This window comes from Parasteatoda tepidariorum, chromosome X2 (genome assembly GCF_043381705.1).
Source record: "Parasteatoda tepidariorum isolate YZ-2023 chromosome X2, CAS_Ptep_4.0, whole genome shotgun sequence".
Lineage (NCBI taxonomy): Eukaryota > Metazoa > Arthropoda > Arachnida > Araneae > Theridiidae > Parasteatoda > Parasteatoda tepidariorum.
This window is the reverse complement of record NC_092215.1, coordinates 31622953-31636073: the sequence shown is the minus strand read 5'-3', so window position 1 is coordinate 31636073 and position 13121 is coordinate 31622953. Positions and strand designations below refer to the sequence as shown.

At 29.0% G+C, this 13121-nt stretch overlaps 1 protein-coding gene across 2 annotated transcripts in view; it reads left to right on the top strand.

Moving 5' to 3' along the window:
- Positions 1 to 13121, top strand: part of LOC107440911 (Rho guanine nucleotide exchange factor 3) — a 239393-nt gene that overhangs the window by 88079 nt on the left and 138193 nt on the right. For both annotated transcript variants that reach the window (XM_043041001.2, XM_071188378.1), the window contains one exon: positions 9118 to 9430. In XM_043041001.2, the coding sequence (XP_042896935.1) occupies positions 9146 to 9430 (285 nt within the window). In that variant the 5' untranslated portion in view covers positions 9118 to 9145. The remainder of the gene's footprint in view (positions 1 to 9117; positions 9431 to 13121) is intronic.

The window sequence follows — 13121 nt, the reverse complement described above, 5'->3', positions numbered from 1 at the left end:
TATTTATATATATATATATATATATTAGTTTTATGTATATAATATATATTTTATCTTTTAACACATGGTTTATACAATCACGCCTAGAATATATATATCTATGTTTAGACTAAAAACAATTTCTTGCCAGTCTAGAAAATTATATTTTCTATTTTTCCATAATAGTTATATTTGATATACGTTGTTGCTTTTGGGTTTTTCTCAGAAGATGGGAAATTGGTTTTTTGTAGGCTCTTTTTATTGGAAACAGAAACTAAATATTTAGAACAACATCACGGAATGTTGTTTTGCCCTATATTTCAGTTTGTGCATATATTCATTTTTAATGATAAAGCTGAAACTCTTCAGTTATTTATTTTCTTTTCGTTTAACAATTTATATTTCGTGGCCAGAATAGGAGTATCTTTCTTTTTTCTTTCTGGATCAATTGTATAATTATGGAAAAATTTTTGTCTGACTTAAGTCAGTTTAAATTTTGTAAGAAAAAAAAAAAAGAAAAAAAAACTGCTAGTCGTAGGTTATTAATTGTTTGAAAATTTAATTTTTTTTATTAGGAAAGGTTAATGTTTTTTTAAGATTTTATGAATCAGAATATTTATTTTAGTGCACGAAAAATACCTACTTTTTAATTGACTTTATGATACATAGAATCTGAAGTTCTGGCTAATTGTTAATTACTTTATGCACAATGTGAAATTTTTTAAAACTGGTTAATATTATAATAGAAAAGTCTAAAGGTCAAACCATTTTATAAAATGTATCATGAGTAAATTTAATTGACATTGTATTGGATTTTGGAGATATTTTACTTATTTTACCTTTGCTAATTAAACATTCATCGAATAGACTTACCGAATTTTGTCAGATTTGTGCTGTCTTAAAAATCTTCAATAGTTTTATCCTTTATTTATGCCGTAATAAAAATTTACTAACAGAATAGCTGAAACATTACATTAGAAAAAATATATTAGGAGATTTTGCAGATCAGTTGCTTTTTGAAAAATCTCGAAACAATTCTTTTAACATCTGTCGATTATATTACCATAACTTACACTTGACCTTGCCGAATCCTTCATCGCCCATAAACAATTCTCCATTAAAGCAACGCGAAAGTTCGGGCCCTTGCCCTAAAAAAGAACACCTATTCTTAAACAGTAATGTTAATAGTTCTATTAAAGGTCTGATCCTAAGCTTCCGGTGACATCACTATCAGATATTAAAATCAGGCGAGTTGGACAAGCCTAGTGAGAAAAAAAAGTGATCATATTTGGCTATTTAATAGTGACATTATTTGAGAGCATTATTGTGCAGTTCGCTAATTACCTGACAAACAATTTCTTTCCACGCGAAAAAGCTCTAGGGGTAATGATAATAGTTTGTCTGGAATGTTAATTAAAGCATTTGTTTTCAATTAATACGGATCTTTGTAATGAGGTAATTACACTTGTTTTCAATTATCGTGCCTGAGGTTGTTTGTTATTAAAAAAGGGGGTTATTTATTTAGTTTTTCGGCAAAATTAAATAGTGCCTATTTTGTCATTTTTGACAGATTTCAAATGTTTTCCTTTTTAGCTGGAGCTTAATCTTATAACGTTGACTATTAATAAAGAAATAGTTATATTTGGTCTATTATTTATCCGAATATTGTTAAAAAAATTATTAATTAATCTGTTTTAATGGAATTAAATCTCTTTTTGCTTAAAAAAAAATATTGCCGTATTTGCTTTATCGGAAAATATTTTCTGCGCTTGCATCTTACTTTCTTAATACAAAACTTATTGAATGAAAATTTACGCATTTTTTGAGAAATGTTTTATTGGTGAAATGTTAGTTATCTGTATTGATGTTTAATGTTTAAAGAACTTTCCTGATATGAAATTTTTTTTTGATTTGGTTATTAGTGTTTGAGTAATTTTAAATTTAAGCTGATTTTGTTTTGTTGCGTAATTCAGTTTAGGCAATACTATCAGCAGAACGGTTTTTTTTCTTCTTCAGCTATTTGAAGCCTAACCTTGTTAAAATTTTGAATTGGTTTTGAAGTAATTAAATGGATATCGACGAAAAGTTTTGATGTAATTTTTTTTTTCAATGCAATTCATTTTTAATCCCGTAAGGTAAACAAAAAATTGGTATTTTTTCGAAAGATAGCGTGGGACGAAGACCTTGCTGATTTGAAGATATAAATATGAGATTAGATATCATATTCATCTTTAATGTTTTTGCAGAATGTTTAGACAAAAAAAATTCTAAGTCTTTTCGATCTAATACATCATTTAGGCCGGGATAGCCTGGTCAGTAGGGCGCTGGGCCCATGTCCGAGAGTTCGTGGGTTGGAACCCCGCCGGCTGAAGACTCCCCGTGTAGTAAAGTGACTGATGAACGTTAAATCTGTCTAGTCGCAAAGGTCCTCCATGTTCCCATAACAAATCAATACCTCTGGGGGTACTGGATTGGAGATCGATCGTTCTTTGATTCAGGTCAAAATTACGATCTGTGAATGGATGGATGTATGAATGGGTCCACCTTATAAACGGGTGTGACGTGCAGTGTGGGAAAAGTCGAATTTTTGGCCATAGATGGCGCCACTGGAAAACAAGGAACGCACACTCAGCCTTAAATCTGCTCGGTTTCACCAAGCAGACTTGCCCGTGTGGCAAGTGGCATTAGAACCAACCAACCAACATCATATAAGCGTGATTTATTTTTTTTTAAAATTTTTTATTGGTCATTTTTGGCACATTCAATATTTTAAAATCTTGAAATATGTGCTATGGGGAAACATTCGGGATCGGGGTTCTTTTAACAACAAATTAATTATTTTAATTTTCATTCTTTCATAGAAAAGACCAGCTATTTAAATTGCTAACAATGCTTAGTTGCTTGTACTTATTGCGATAATAAAAAACAGAAACTTGCTGACATCTTTTTCCTACTTAATCTAATAGTTATTACAAAAACCGTGACTGCTAATAAAATTGGAAGACTTTTATTCCCTAGCGTGTCTCGGTTATTACCTTGATCGGAATGTTTGTTTCAACCGCCATCTTACCTATTATTTCTGGAATCAAATAAAAGCCCGAAAATAGGGGAAATATGTCATGAAATATGTATAGTTATTCGCGTTCTTGGTATGTTCTATATAACAGCTGGATTATGTAGTACTATGTAGGTAGTTTCAGTTGGTTTTTCGATTAATTTTATACTTGCAGACGATAATAATGCGGAAAGTTAAATAAAAATTGTACCCAAAAAGTGCTTCACTCATTTTAATGCTGTAGACTTCTATATGAGAATTGCTTTATACAGTGTTATTCAAAATTCCCTCTGGGGTTTCGTTTATAGTTAAAAAAAGAATTCGAATGTGGCAAAAAAGAAATAAAATTATTCCGAAAGTATTCAAGTTTTAATTTAAGCAGTTGCCGGTACATGGCAGTAACATATACCACTGAAGCCAGTTGTAATAAAGAAAAATAGCGTTTACAGCCGGAGGGAATTATGAATAATCCTGTGTATTGTTTACAAATTCCAAAATATAGCGCATTATCTTAATTAAATCTGTCCAATAGAAGTTTTAAAAATTATTTAGATATTTGTTAGTCACCTTAAAAATCTGTTTTGGAAAAAATGGTAAGATTAACTAACGACAGTTGCAAGAATTTTAATTGTCTTGGCATTACATTAAATTACTTAGATCTGCTTAAAAATACATAATACTTATTTTAATATATAACTTTTCTTGTTATTTGTATTCATGTTGTAGAAATTTTGTGTTATATATGGTAGGCAGAAGTTATTTAAATGTTAATTTATTTTTGAATAGCTGCAAATTCAAACGTTACTATTGTTCATATGCAAATGAATTCCACAGGATCATAAATATCTGCATGTTGACTTACAAAATAAAAAATCCTTGAAGCATTTAAAATATTAAAGCTCAATAGAAAACATTTGAATTATGATCTGTATTATTTAAACTGTTTATTAATATTAAGCAAAATCGCGCAATAAAAAAGTAACTATCTAAAATGCTTGTGGTTTGTATCTATATTTTCCCCATAGGCTTTTGCAATAGCGTGGAATAGAGCAGGCTAAGTCAAAACAATGCAATTTGTTAGTTACTAGTTACTTTTTAGTTCAACTTTAAAATCACAAGTCTTTTCCTATTTTTCGTTTAAAATGATTCCAGTCTTCACGAGTAAAACTCAAGAAAATATAGTATTTATAATCTTTAATTTTCACCAAATGGAACTTACTAACATTTTAAGGCAGCTTTGTTATCGCTTGTTTCATGTTAGCCTGATTTGATTTTAAAAACTTGTAGTATTTACATTAGCGTAAAATAATTATAACTTGTTAAAGTCGAAGCAATTTAATTTATTAGTTACTTTTTAGTTCAACTTTAAAATCATACGTCTTTTCCTATTCTTCGTTTAAAATTATTCACTTTTTAGTTCAATTTTAAAATCATGCGTCTTTTCCTATTCTTCGTTTAAAATTATTCCTGTCTTTGCGAGTAAAACTCAAGAAATTATATTTATAATCTTTAATTTTCACCAAATAGAACTTACTAACATTCTAAGGCAGCTTTGTTATCGCTTGTTTCCTGTTAGCCTAATTTGATTTTAAAAACTTGTAGTCTTAACATTAGCGTAGAATAAGGATAACCTGTTAAAGTCAGAACGCAATTTGTAAGTTTTTAGTTCCATGTTTAAAAATCTCCAGTCTTTGCGAATGAAATTTAAGAAATTTTAATTATATTCTTAATTTTAGCTAATTAGAGCTTCGTTCTAAAGCAGCTTTGTTATCGCATGTTTCCTGTTAGCCTAATTTGATTTAGATAGATTTGATTTGTAGTAGGATTCTAGCGATTTCAATTTGTTCTTTACAATGGTTTTGTGTTTTATTTGTATGTATTTACTCAGGCAAACTAAATATTCGTTGCGTGATTTCTGTTAATAAGAAATCATTTTAAAAACACTGTCTTCTATTCTTCCGTTAATTTCATATCAGTCAAACTTAGGCACGCAGAAATATTTCCTTATTTCATTTTTCATTAACTCATTTTCTCTTTGAAAATCATTCATTCATTTTATTCAAAATTGTTTTATTTTTCTTTATTTCTTTGCTTTTTTTCGTGTTCTTTAGGAAAGTGTTTTCGCTTTTATTATGCTACGAGTAAAATTAAATTTAGGCGTGTTTTTTTTCTTTCTTTTTTTCTTTTTTTTTAAATGTTGACTAAAGAGACTTTTGCGTGTCAAACTGATCTGGCGTAATAATTTGAAAAAATTGCTCTCAATTAGTCAGGGTAAAACCCATCTGTTTTCTAAATAAGGAGAACCTTAGTTAAATGCTTGCTCTTTGAATTGAATGAATATTTTCTTTGAATAATTTATTTTTCTACGCAAATGAAGAGTATTTTTTTAGTAATTAAAAGCAAAAAGGATCAAAAATTCTTTTCTGTTTCATAAAAAATTTAAAAAAAATTTTGAAAATATTTTAATCATTTTTTAAAAAGGGCTTGGTTCAATAAAATTTTCATTTTTAAATCGTTCAGGAGCTTTTTAGGTGAAAAGCACCACAATTTCTGTGTAGATAATATGGTGTTATGTAGAATGTTTATAGTAAAAGTTCTAAAAAATTTTTCAAACTAACTATCTAGAAACAATACCAAGGAACAGTTTTACGTAAAATGTAACTTTTGGAAAAATTTTGGCAATATATTTTTGAAAATATATTTTAATCATTTTTTAATGGAATAATTTTAATACATTTTAATCATTTTTTAAAAAGGACTTGGTTCAATAAAATTTTCATTTTTAAATCGTTCAGGAGCTTTTTTGGTGAAAAGCTCCACAATTTCTGTGTAGATAATATGGTGCTGCGTAGAGTGTTTATAGTAAAAGTTCTAAAAAAAATTTTTTTTAAGTAACTATCTAGAAACAATACCAAGGAACAGTTTTACGTAAAATGTCACTTTTGCTTGCAAAAAAATACCATTTTTGTGTACGTGCTTTATCTGAATGTAATATTTTATTATAAATAGTAAATGCAAAGTGTAGTCCGGGAGCATTATGAAAAATTGCTGTGCATTTGTATTTACAACTTAAAATTTTTTATTACTTCGAAGTTTTTCTTATGTTGATAAGTCTCCACTTTATATTATTTTACTTCCACTTTGGCAGGTTAAAAAGTTCTAATTTAATGCCAAATCTAATAGACTACTTCATTTTACCTTCATATCCATCCATCTAATGTACTTTCTTTCTACTAGTACTAGTACTTTCAAGAAAATAAAACTTTCTGAGAGCGCTAATTGTATGAATCCATTCGAAAGGATGTTAGAAAAATATGTAAATTACTCCGATCTAAATTTCCCATTCCAAGTAAGAAAACTGCAATACGGATTAGCATTTTGTCATAAATTTTGAGATATTTTTCCTGTTACGTTTTATGACTTTCAGATAATTTATACAGCCATTAAAGATCTAAACCTTTGACATTTTTTTGATCTCGTGAATATCGTGGAATATTTACATTCGCGCTCTTTTAAGATTTGGTAACTTTTCTTACGGAAATTGTTGGTCTTACATATGAATGAGTTTGAGTTGAAAATTTTAAGAGTCTTAATAAATTAGATACTCAGTATACTGAGTTTTATTCCAAAAAATTAAAACGCCAATGTTCTGAGAGCATTTCATTTAAATGAAATCTCAGCATTTTCTGTGTGTGTTCTGAAAGTTAACTTTAAAAAAACTTGTTATTATTCAATCAAAATAAATCCAGCATATGATTTCTACCTGCTTCAGTTATTCCATGTTTTAAAGTGTAAAAATTTATAAAGATTGCCTGATTATTAAATCTTTAATAAATTGATCATTATTTTTTTACTGCACTATCATTTGAAACATTTTTAAATGAAATCTAATAGCATAATCTGAATCAAAGAAATAAAGGGAGCTTTATTTAAAAATTTCAATTTATTTTTTCTGGCTAATTTATAACAAAACAATTATGCAAATGTTATTTTTAAGGGATTTAGTATTTATTTGTTTGCCGTGGTGGCTAAGGGGATAGAGCGCTCGCCTCCCAATGATGTGAACTGGGTTCGAATCCCAGCGATGGCTGGTTGATACGAATTCCGCTCCCGGCTCGCACTGACCACAGTGCTGACGTAAAAATAATCTCAATGGTAAACCGATCGCAGGTTAGAGTCCCCTAGTCGTCAGGCTAACCATGGAAGATTTTCGTTGTTTACCTCTCCATGTAACACAAGTGCGGGTTGGTTCCATCAAAAAGTCCTCCATGTAGGCAAATTTCTCCCAGTAGTTGATCCGAGAGTTCCCTTGTCTTCTTACTGGGGTTCAAAATTACAAGGTTGCGGTGTTGAACATTGGTTGTCGTTCAACGACGGCTATAAAATATTCATTTGCTTATTTTTAGACATTTGAAAAATATTTTTGTTTCGTGCTGTTTATATGAAAACATTTTTTAGCCTCATCGTAATCGATTTTCAATTGCTAAAACAAAAATTAAAGTAAATTTTCAAAAAAAAAAAAAAATCTAAAAACAGACTAATATTTATTACTAAAATGTAGCTATTAATAAATTATAGTTTTTAAATTTTTTGAAGAAAAAAAATACCGTCGAAGTTTTAAGTACTAATTGTTATTTTTTTTCTCAACGTAATAAAACGCAGTTCTTGCATTCCATTTTTTTTTTCAGAATTATTGTGTTAAAAACTATTTTATTAGTTTGTTAACCCTTTGGCGCAAATAGGAGACCGGTGTCCCTTCTTTTTTTTTCTGGCGCTCTAATTACTAGCAAAAATAAATTTTGATATTTTTTAATTTTAAAAAACATTTTAATAGTTACTGAAAAAAATCTGTTAGGATTATTGGAATAATATTTGTACTAAAATGTAAAATCCGAAACGTAGCTTTAAATTATTTTTTCATTTATATTCAAAAATGTTTCAATAATTGATTTTGAAAATTAAAGAAATTTCAATGATGAATAACTGTTTCTCTTAGATTTAAGTAACTACAACTAAGTGTAAATTTGAAAATTTATTGTTTTGAAGTGAGCTGTGTTTGAAAGATTTTACCTTTAACGCAGGAAAAACACCGCTGTTTCATGCTGTATTTTATAACCTAATTATTGATATGCTCAGTGATCGGAAAAACTACATTATTTTTGTTTTTTCTTTTAAACTAAAGTTAAAAGTAGTTGCCAGGAATCGCTACAAACTACTAATTTTTTGCATCGCACTACTCACTACACTACAAGACTATACCACGACTACAGCACTATACGACACCACGACTATAGCACTACCACCACTACAGTAGTTTCACTACTTGTAGTGAAACCACTTCAAACCACTGGATATGCTAAATATAATATTTTTCGCTTTTTTTGTATACATAAATTAAGATAATATAATAAAAGTATTCGTGTAAAGTAGATGTACTTTATTCACTTTATTTTTTGCTTTGGTCTACATAGCACTAAGTATTACCCTTTCCTTTGATTGATGTAAATTATGTTCGATAATTATAAGATTGTATTATACATATTTTATTCACGTTGTTTTTTGCTTTTGTCTACATAGCACTAAGTATTACTCTTTCCTTTGATGAATGTAAATTATGTTCGATAATTATAAGATTATATTATACATATTTTATTCACGTTGTTTTTTTCTTTAGTCTACTTAGCACTAAGTATTACCCATTCCTTTGATCAATGTAAATTATGTTCGATAATTAAAAGATTCTATTATACATACTTTATTCCAGTTGTGTTTTGCTTTAGTCTACATAGCACTAAGTATTACCCTTTCCTTTGATTGACGTAAACTATGTTCGATAATTATAAGATTGTATTATACATATTTTATTCAAGTTGTTTTTTGCTTTAGTCTACGTAGCACTAAGTATTACCCTTTCCTTTGATGAATGTAAATTATAAGATTCTATTATAAATGCTTTATTCCAGTTGTGTTTTGCTTTAGTCTGTCTACATAGCACCAAATATTGCCCTTTCCTTTGATGAATGCAAATTATGTTCAATAATTGTAAGATTATATTATACATATGAATTATTTTCTCTTTGCAGTTTTTTGGATTAGTTTTAGTACATTTCCATGGCCAATATGTTGGATAATGGTGCTGTCCGAAGCATAGCAAAGCATCGGAACAAATTGATGTCCTTAGTTGAAAGCACCAAGAAAAGGAAGAAAAAGAAACAAAAGAAATGGGCTGTACCTCCTAGTAACATTGAGCACTTGGTCTTCAAAAAGATACCGACTAGTCCCATTGATCCAGGACCGCATTTCAATGGTACTCGCCTGGATTTCTCTGATGATAATGCAGCTGATGATTACGAAGGAGATGAGCCTGAAGAGGAATCCTGTGATGAGCTTGACGAAGTAAGAGTCCAACTTATCTTTGAATTTCCGTACTTTGTGCTTCATGTGAATAAAGCAAAAACGTGAATGAAGCGCAAAATGGACATACTTTTGCATCGGACCTATAAACAGGAATCTTTTCTCATTGTCTGGACCATGGGAGCCCACTGGTTTGAGAATCGGTCCGGGGTTCGATCTTCGATTCAGCTGAGATCTCTGAAATCGAAAGACTTTTGGTGGGTAGCTGGGCATTACCATGATTTCAGGGATCTAGTGAAAATTTCCTTCCCCTTCAGATCTATGTCTAAATTGAGGAAGTGGGCTCACAAATGAAACCCCCTTTCCGGTTCATCCTCGGAATGTTTCCCAGATCGTTGCCAGTAGTCCATTGTGCAGCTTTAGTGCGGCGTTAGTGAAGTACCTATCTATACCTTCACGGTGTCGAAACACAAAATGACAGTAGGGAAAGTAACGAGACAAATTAACATCTTCTAGAAGAGTACGGGTTACCATAAACGAGAAATCCGATCCTTAGTAGTCAGAACGTAGTGACATCTTTCTCAAAACCCCACTGCGCAGTTTATGTTCATTACATCGGACTATTAAATTGATATGTGGGAGGGGGCTTCTCTCTTTCAGGGCGTATGGAATAATTATATGCAAAGTTGATCACTTTACACGAGTTTGTCTCGTTACTTTTGCTACTGCCATTTTGTGTTAAGACACTGAGGAAGGCTCTTGATTATAGGCCCGATGCGAAATTATGTCCGTTACTGCATCTTTATTTGTGCTTTATGTACGTTTTTTGTTTTTGCTATATTTATCTTTGAAATTTCGATCCTCTTAGGCAAAATTGTAAACACTGTTCATCCTTGCTCATTTTCGCTCAGAGGAAAAGCAACCAGTTTCCTTTTTTTAAGGAATTATTCACATTCGTTAGTGCTGTATATGAGATATTTTGGAGAAACTGCTTCAAATAATTGGGTTATTCTCTGCAGATAGGCTAACTTCAGGTAATGACAAATATAACAACAAAAAAATGTGTTAGAAATTTCGAATTTTTTGTAATTAGATGCGGGGGGGGGGACTAGACAATAAAAACATAGCAGTCATGCTTATTATTTTAAAAAATTACTGAAATTAAGTTTTAATTAAAGTGAGAAAATGATAAAATGGCGCGAGAATAATAATTTTAGTTATAAACATGTTTAAAATAATTATTTTAATGAATATTTTTAAGTATATGTCATTTTTCAACTGCTTTGAAAGTTAATAAATTAAAACAAAAATACTAGTAGTTTTAAAAAACATTAGAATTTATCTCTCACAGAAGTGTAATTTTCTCGGGGAGATTTCCGTATTCTGATCTGTGGTAGAATAATCTTTGCAACTTCCGGGCAGCGGCCCGCGAGAAACTTTAAAAAAAAAAAAAGAAAAAAAGAAAGAAAAAAAAAATCTTCACAGAAAGGGGACCAACTCGAAGGGTATAACTCGTACCATAACCGGGCAAACATCTAAATTCTTTTTTTTTTTTTTTTTTTGAGATGGAGTTTCNTTTTTTTTTAAATTTCCAAGTTTGAAATCTATTTGGCACCTTGGCGATTGCAGTTGGCGCAACTGATCACGAAACGGAAATATCCCCATTTTCTCTCAGTGAGGGAATGCGATAATAATAACGCTTCGCTTTTGAAGTTTATACCCATAAATAAAATTAAAATAACTATATTGTTCTTAACTATCTCATAAAAGGAAATCAAAACACTTATTAATAAATTTTTAAAAAATAAAATGACTTCATAAATTTAAAAGTTCCATTCTCTCAAATTGAGGTAATAAGTGAGGGAATGAAAGGAAATCAAACCACTTATTAACAAATTTTTGAAAAATAAATAAACTTCATAAATTCTAAAGTTCCATTCTCTCAAAATGAGGAAATAAGTGAGGGAATGAGAAAATAAACTTTTTGCTTCTGAAGTTTATTCATATAAATAAAATTAAAATAAAATATTTTCGATGACTAAACCTAGAGTAAATTAACTTCATAAATTTAAATGAGGGAATGAGAGAGAATGTAATAACCCGGATACGATTTGCACACTGAAGAACTTCTAATTTACTGAAATTTGTTTTGCAGTTTTATCAGAACCTATGCAATGTTTCTACAAATACAACGCCATCTATCTGAAATATTCTGAATTGCTATGAGTGAGGAAATTATTTGAATTTTGAGTTGCAAACTTTTTGGCGAAATACAAACTTATTTGAAGAGCAAAAAAATTGACCTAATGCATCGAACAATATGCGTTAATTTTAAAGCATATAAGTTAACTAAGAAAAGTATAGGTAATTCAGTGAGAAATAATGTTTTTTGTATTTGTAGATGAAAAAAGTTTCTTGAAGAGGATGAAATTCATAGGTTTAAAAATTAATAAAGAATATTTATTTCAAAAAATACTTCAAATTTCTGTGTTAATGTAATAAAAACATCTTTAAACTAGATAATGAATTAATATCTTATTCATTTTTATATAGGTAAAAACTAAAATATCCTTTATTTGCATCATTTTAGCTTATTTGCAGAGAATTATCCAATTCACTATTCAGGGAAATTATTTTTTATTATTACTCAAATTTTTCTTTTACAACTTTGTTCGTTGGGATCTTGTGTTTTATAATATCATTTGCTGATCACAATTTATTATTAAATTTGAAAAACTGTTTTTTTTCTCTTATAAATTTTTTTATTGCTTATTAGAATTGAAGCCATGGTATATCATCCTACATGCGTACTTCCGAAGCATTCTGTGACTTATACTTGCTTGATTTTTCATTGATTTATATATTCAATGAAATTTTAGAATTAAATAAGCACTACTTTTAAATGTGATGTCAAAATTTAAATTATTATTCTATTAACCGGAAAAATATAGATTTTTTCAAAATAAGCAAATAAACTTCTTTTAAATTTAATTTCTTTTCTATATGTATGCGTTTTTAATTTGTCAAAACACCATTGTTTAATTCATTTTCTTCCGATGCTAATTTTTAGATAACCTATAAGGTTTATTGGTATTTATTTGTATTACTCTTAGAAACATTCACTTTCAGTTATTTACTTATTTAGTGTAAACATTATATCTAATTTAGTCACATTATGTAAAATATTGTCTAAATTTTACACAGTTGCATTTTTATTAACTATTTTATTGTAATAGTCTTATTAAAAAAAATATTTTTTGGTAGTAAAATAATATCGTCTCCCCATAACTATGAAACTCTACTTTTTCTTAATAGATGGCAGCACTGTTTACATTCCAAAACTTTTAGCGGAATAAAAAGATGATGTTCATGTTTTTAATTCGACCTTAAGTACAAATTTTTTCCTCTTCTGAATTTTTATCCCTTCTTTCCTCCAATAAATTAATAAATGATAATAAATTATAAAGTTAAGTTGAAAGTCTTAAAAAAATTTAAAATTTTAATTTTGATACCAGTCTTGCCGATTTTTTATTAAATATAATTTTCTTAAAATATATAAGTAATAATAATGAAAAACAAACTAAAAGTTGTCATAATAAGTAGTATTTTTCTTCAATTTAAAAAAAAACAAACAAGCATTTTAATTATTTTTCGTTTTTCGAAGAATTTTTCGATCAAATTCCTACTTTTAATTTGAATTTATTTATAAAATTTTTATAAAGTGTTCATATAT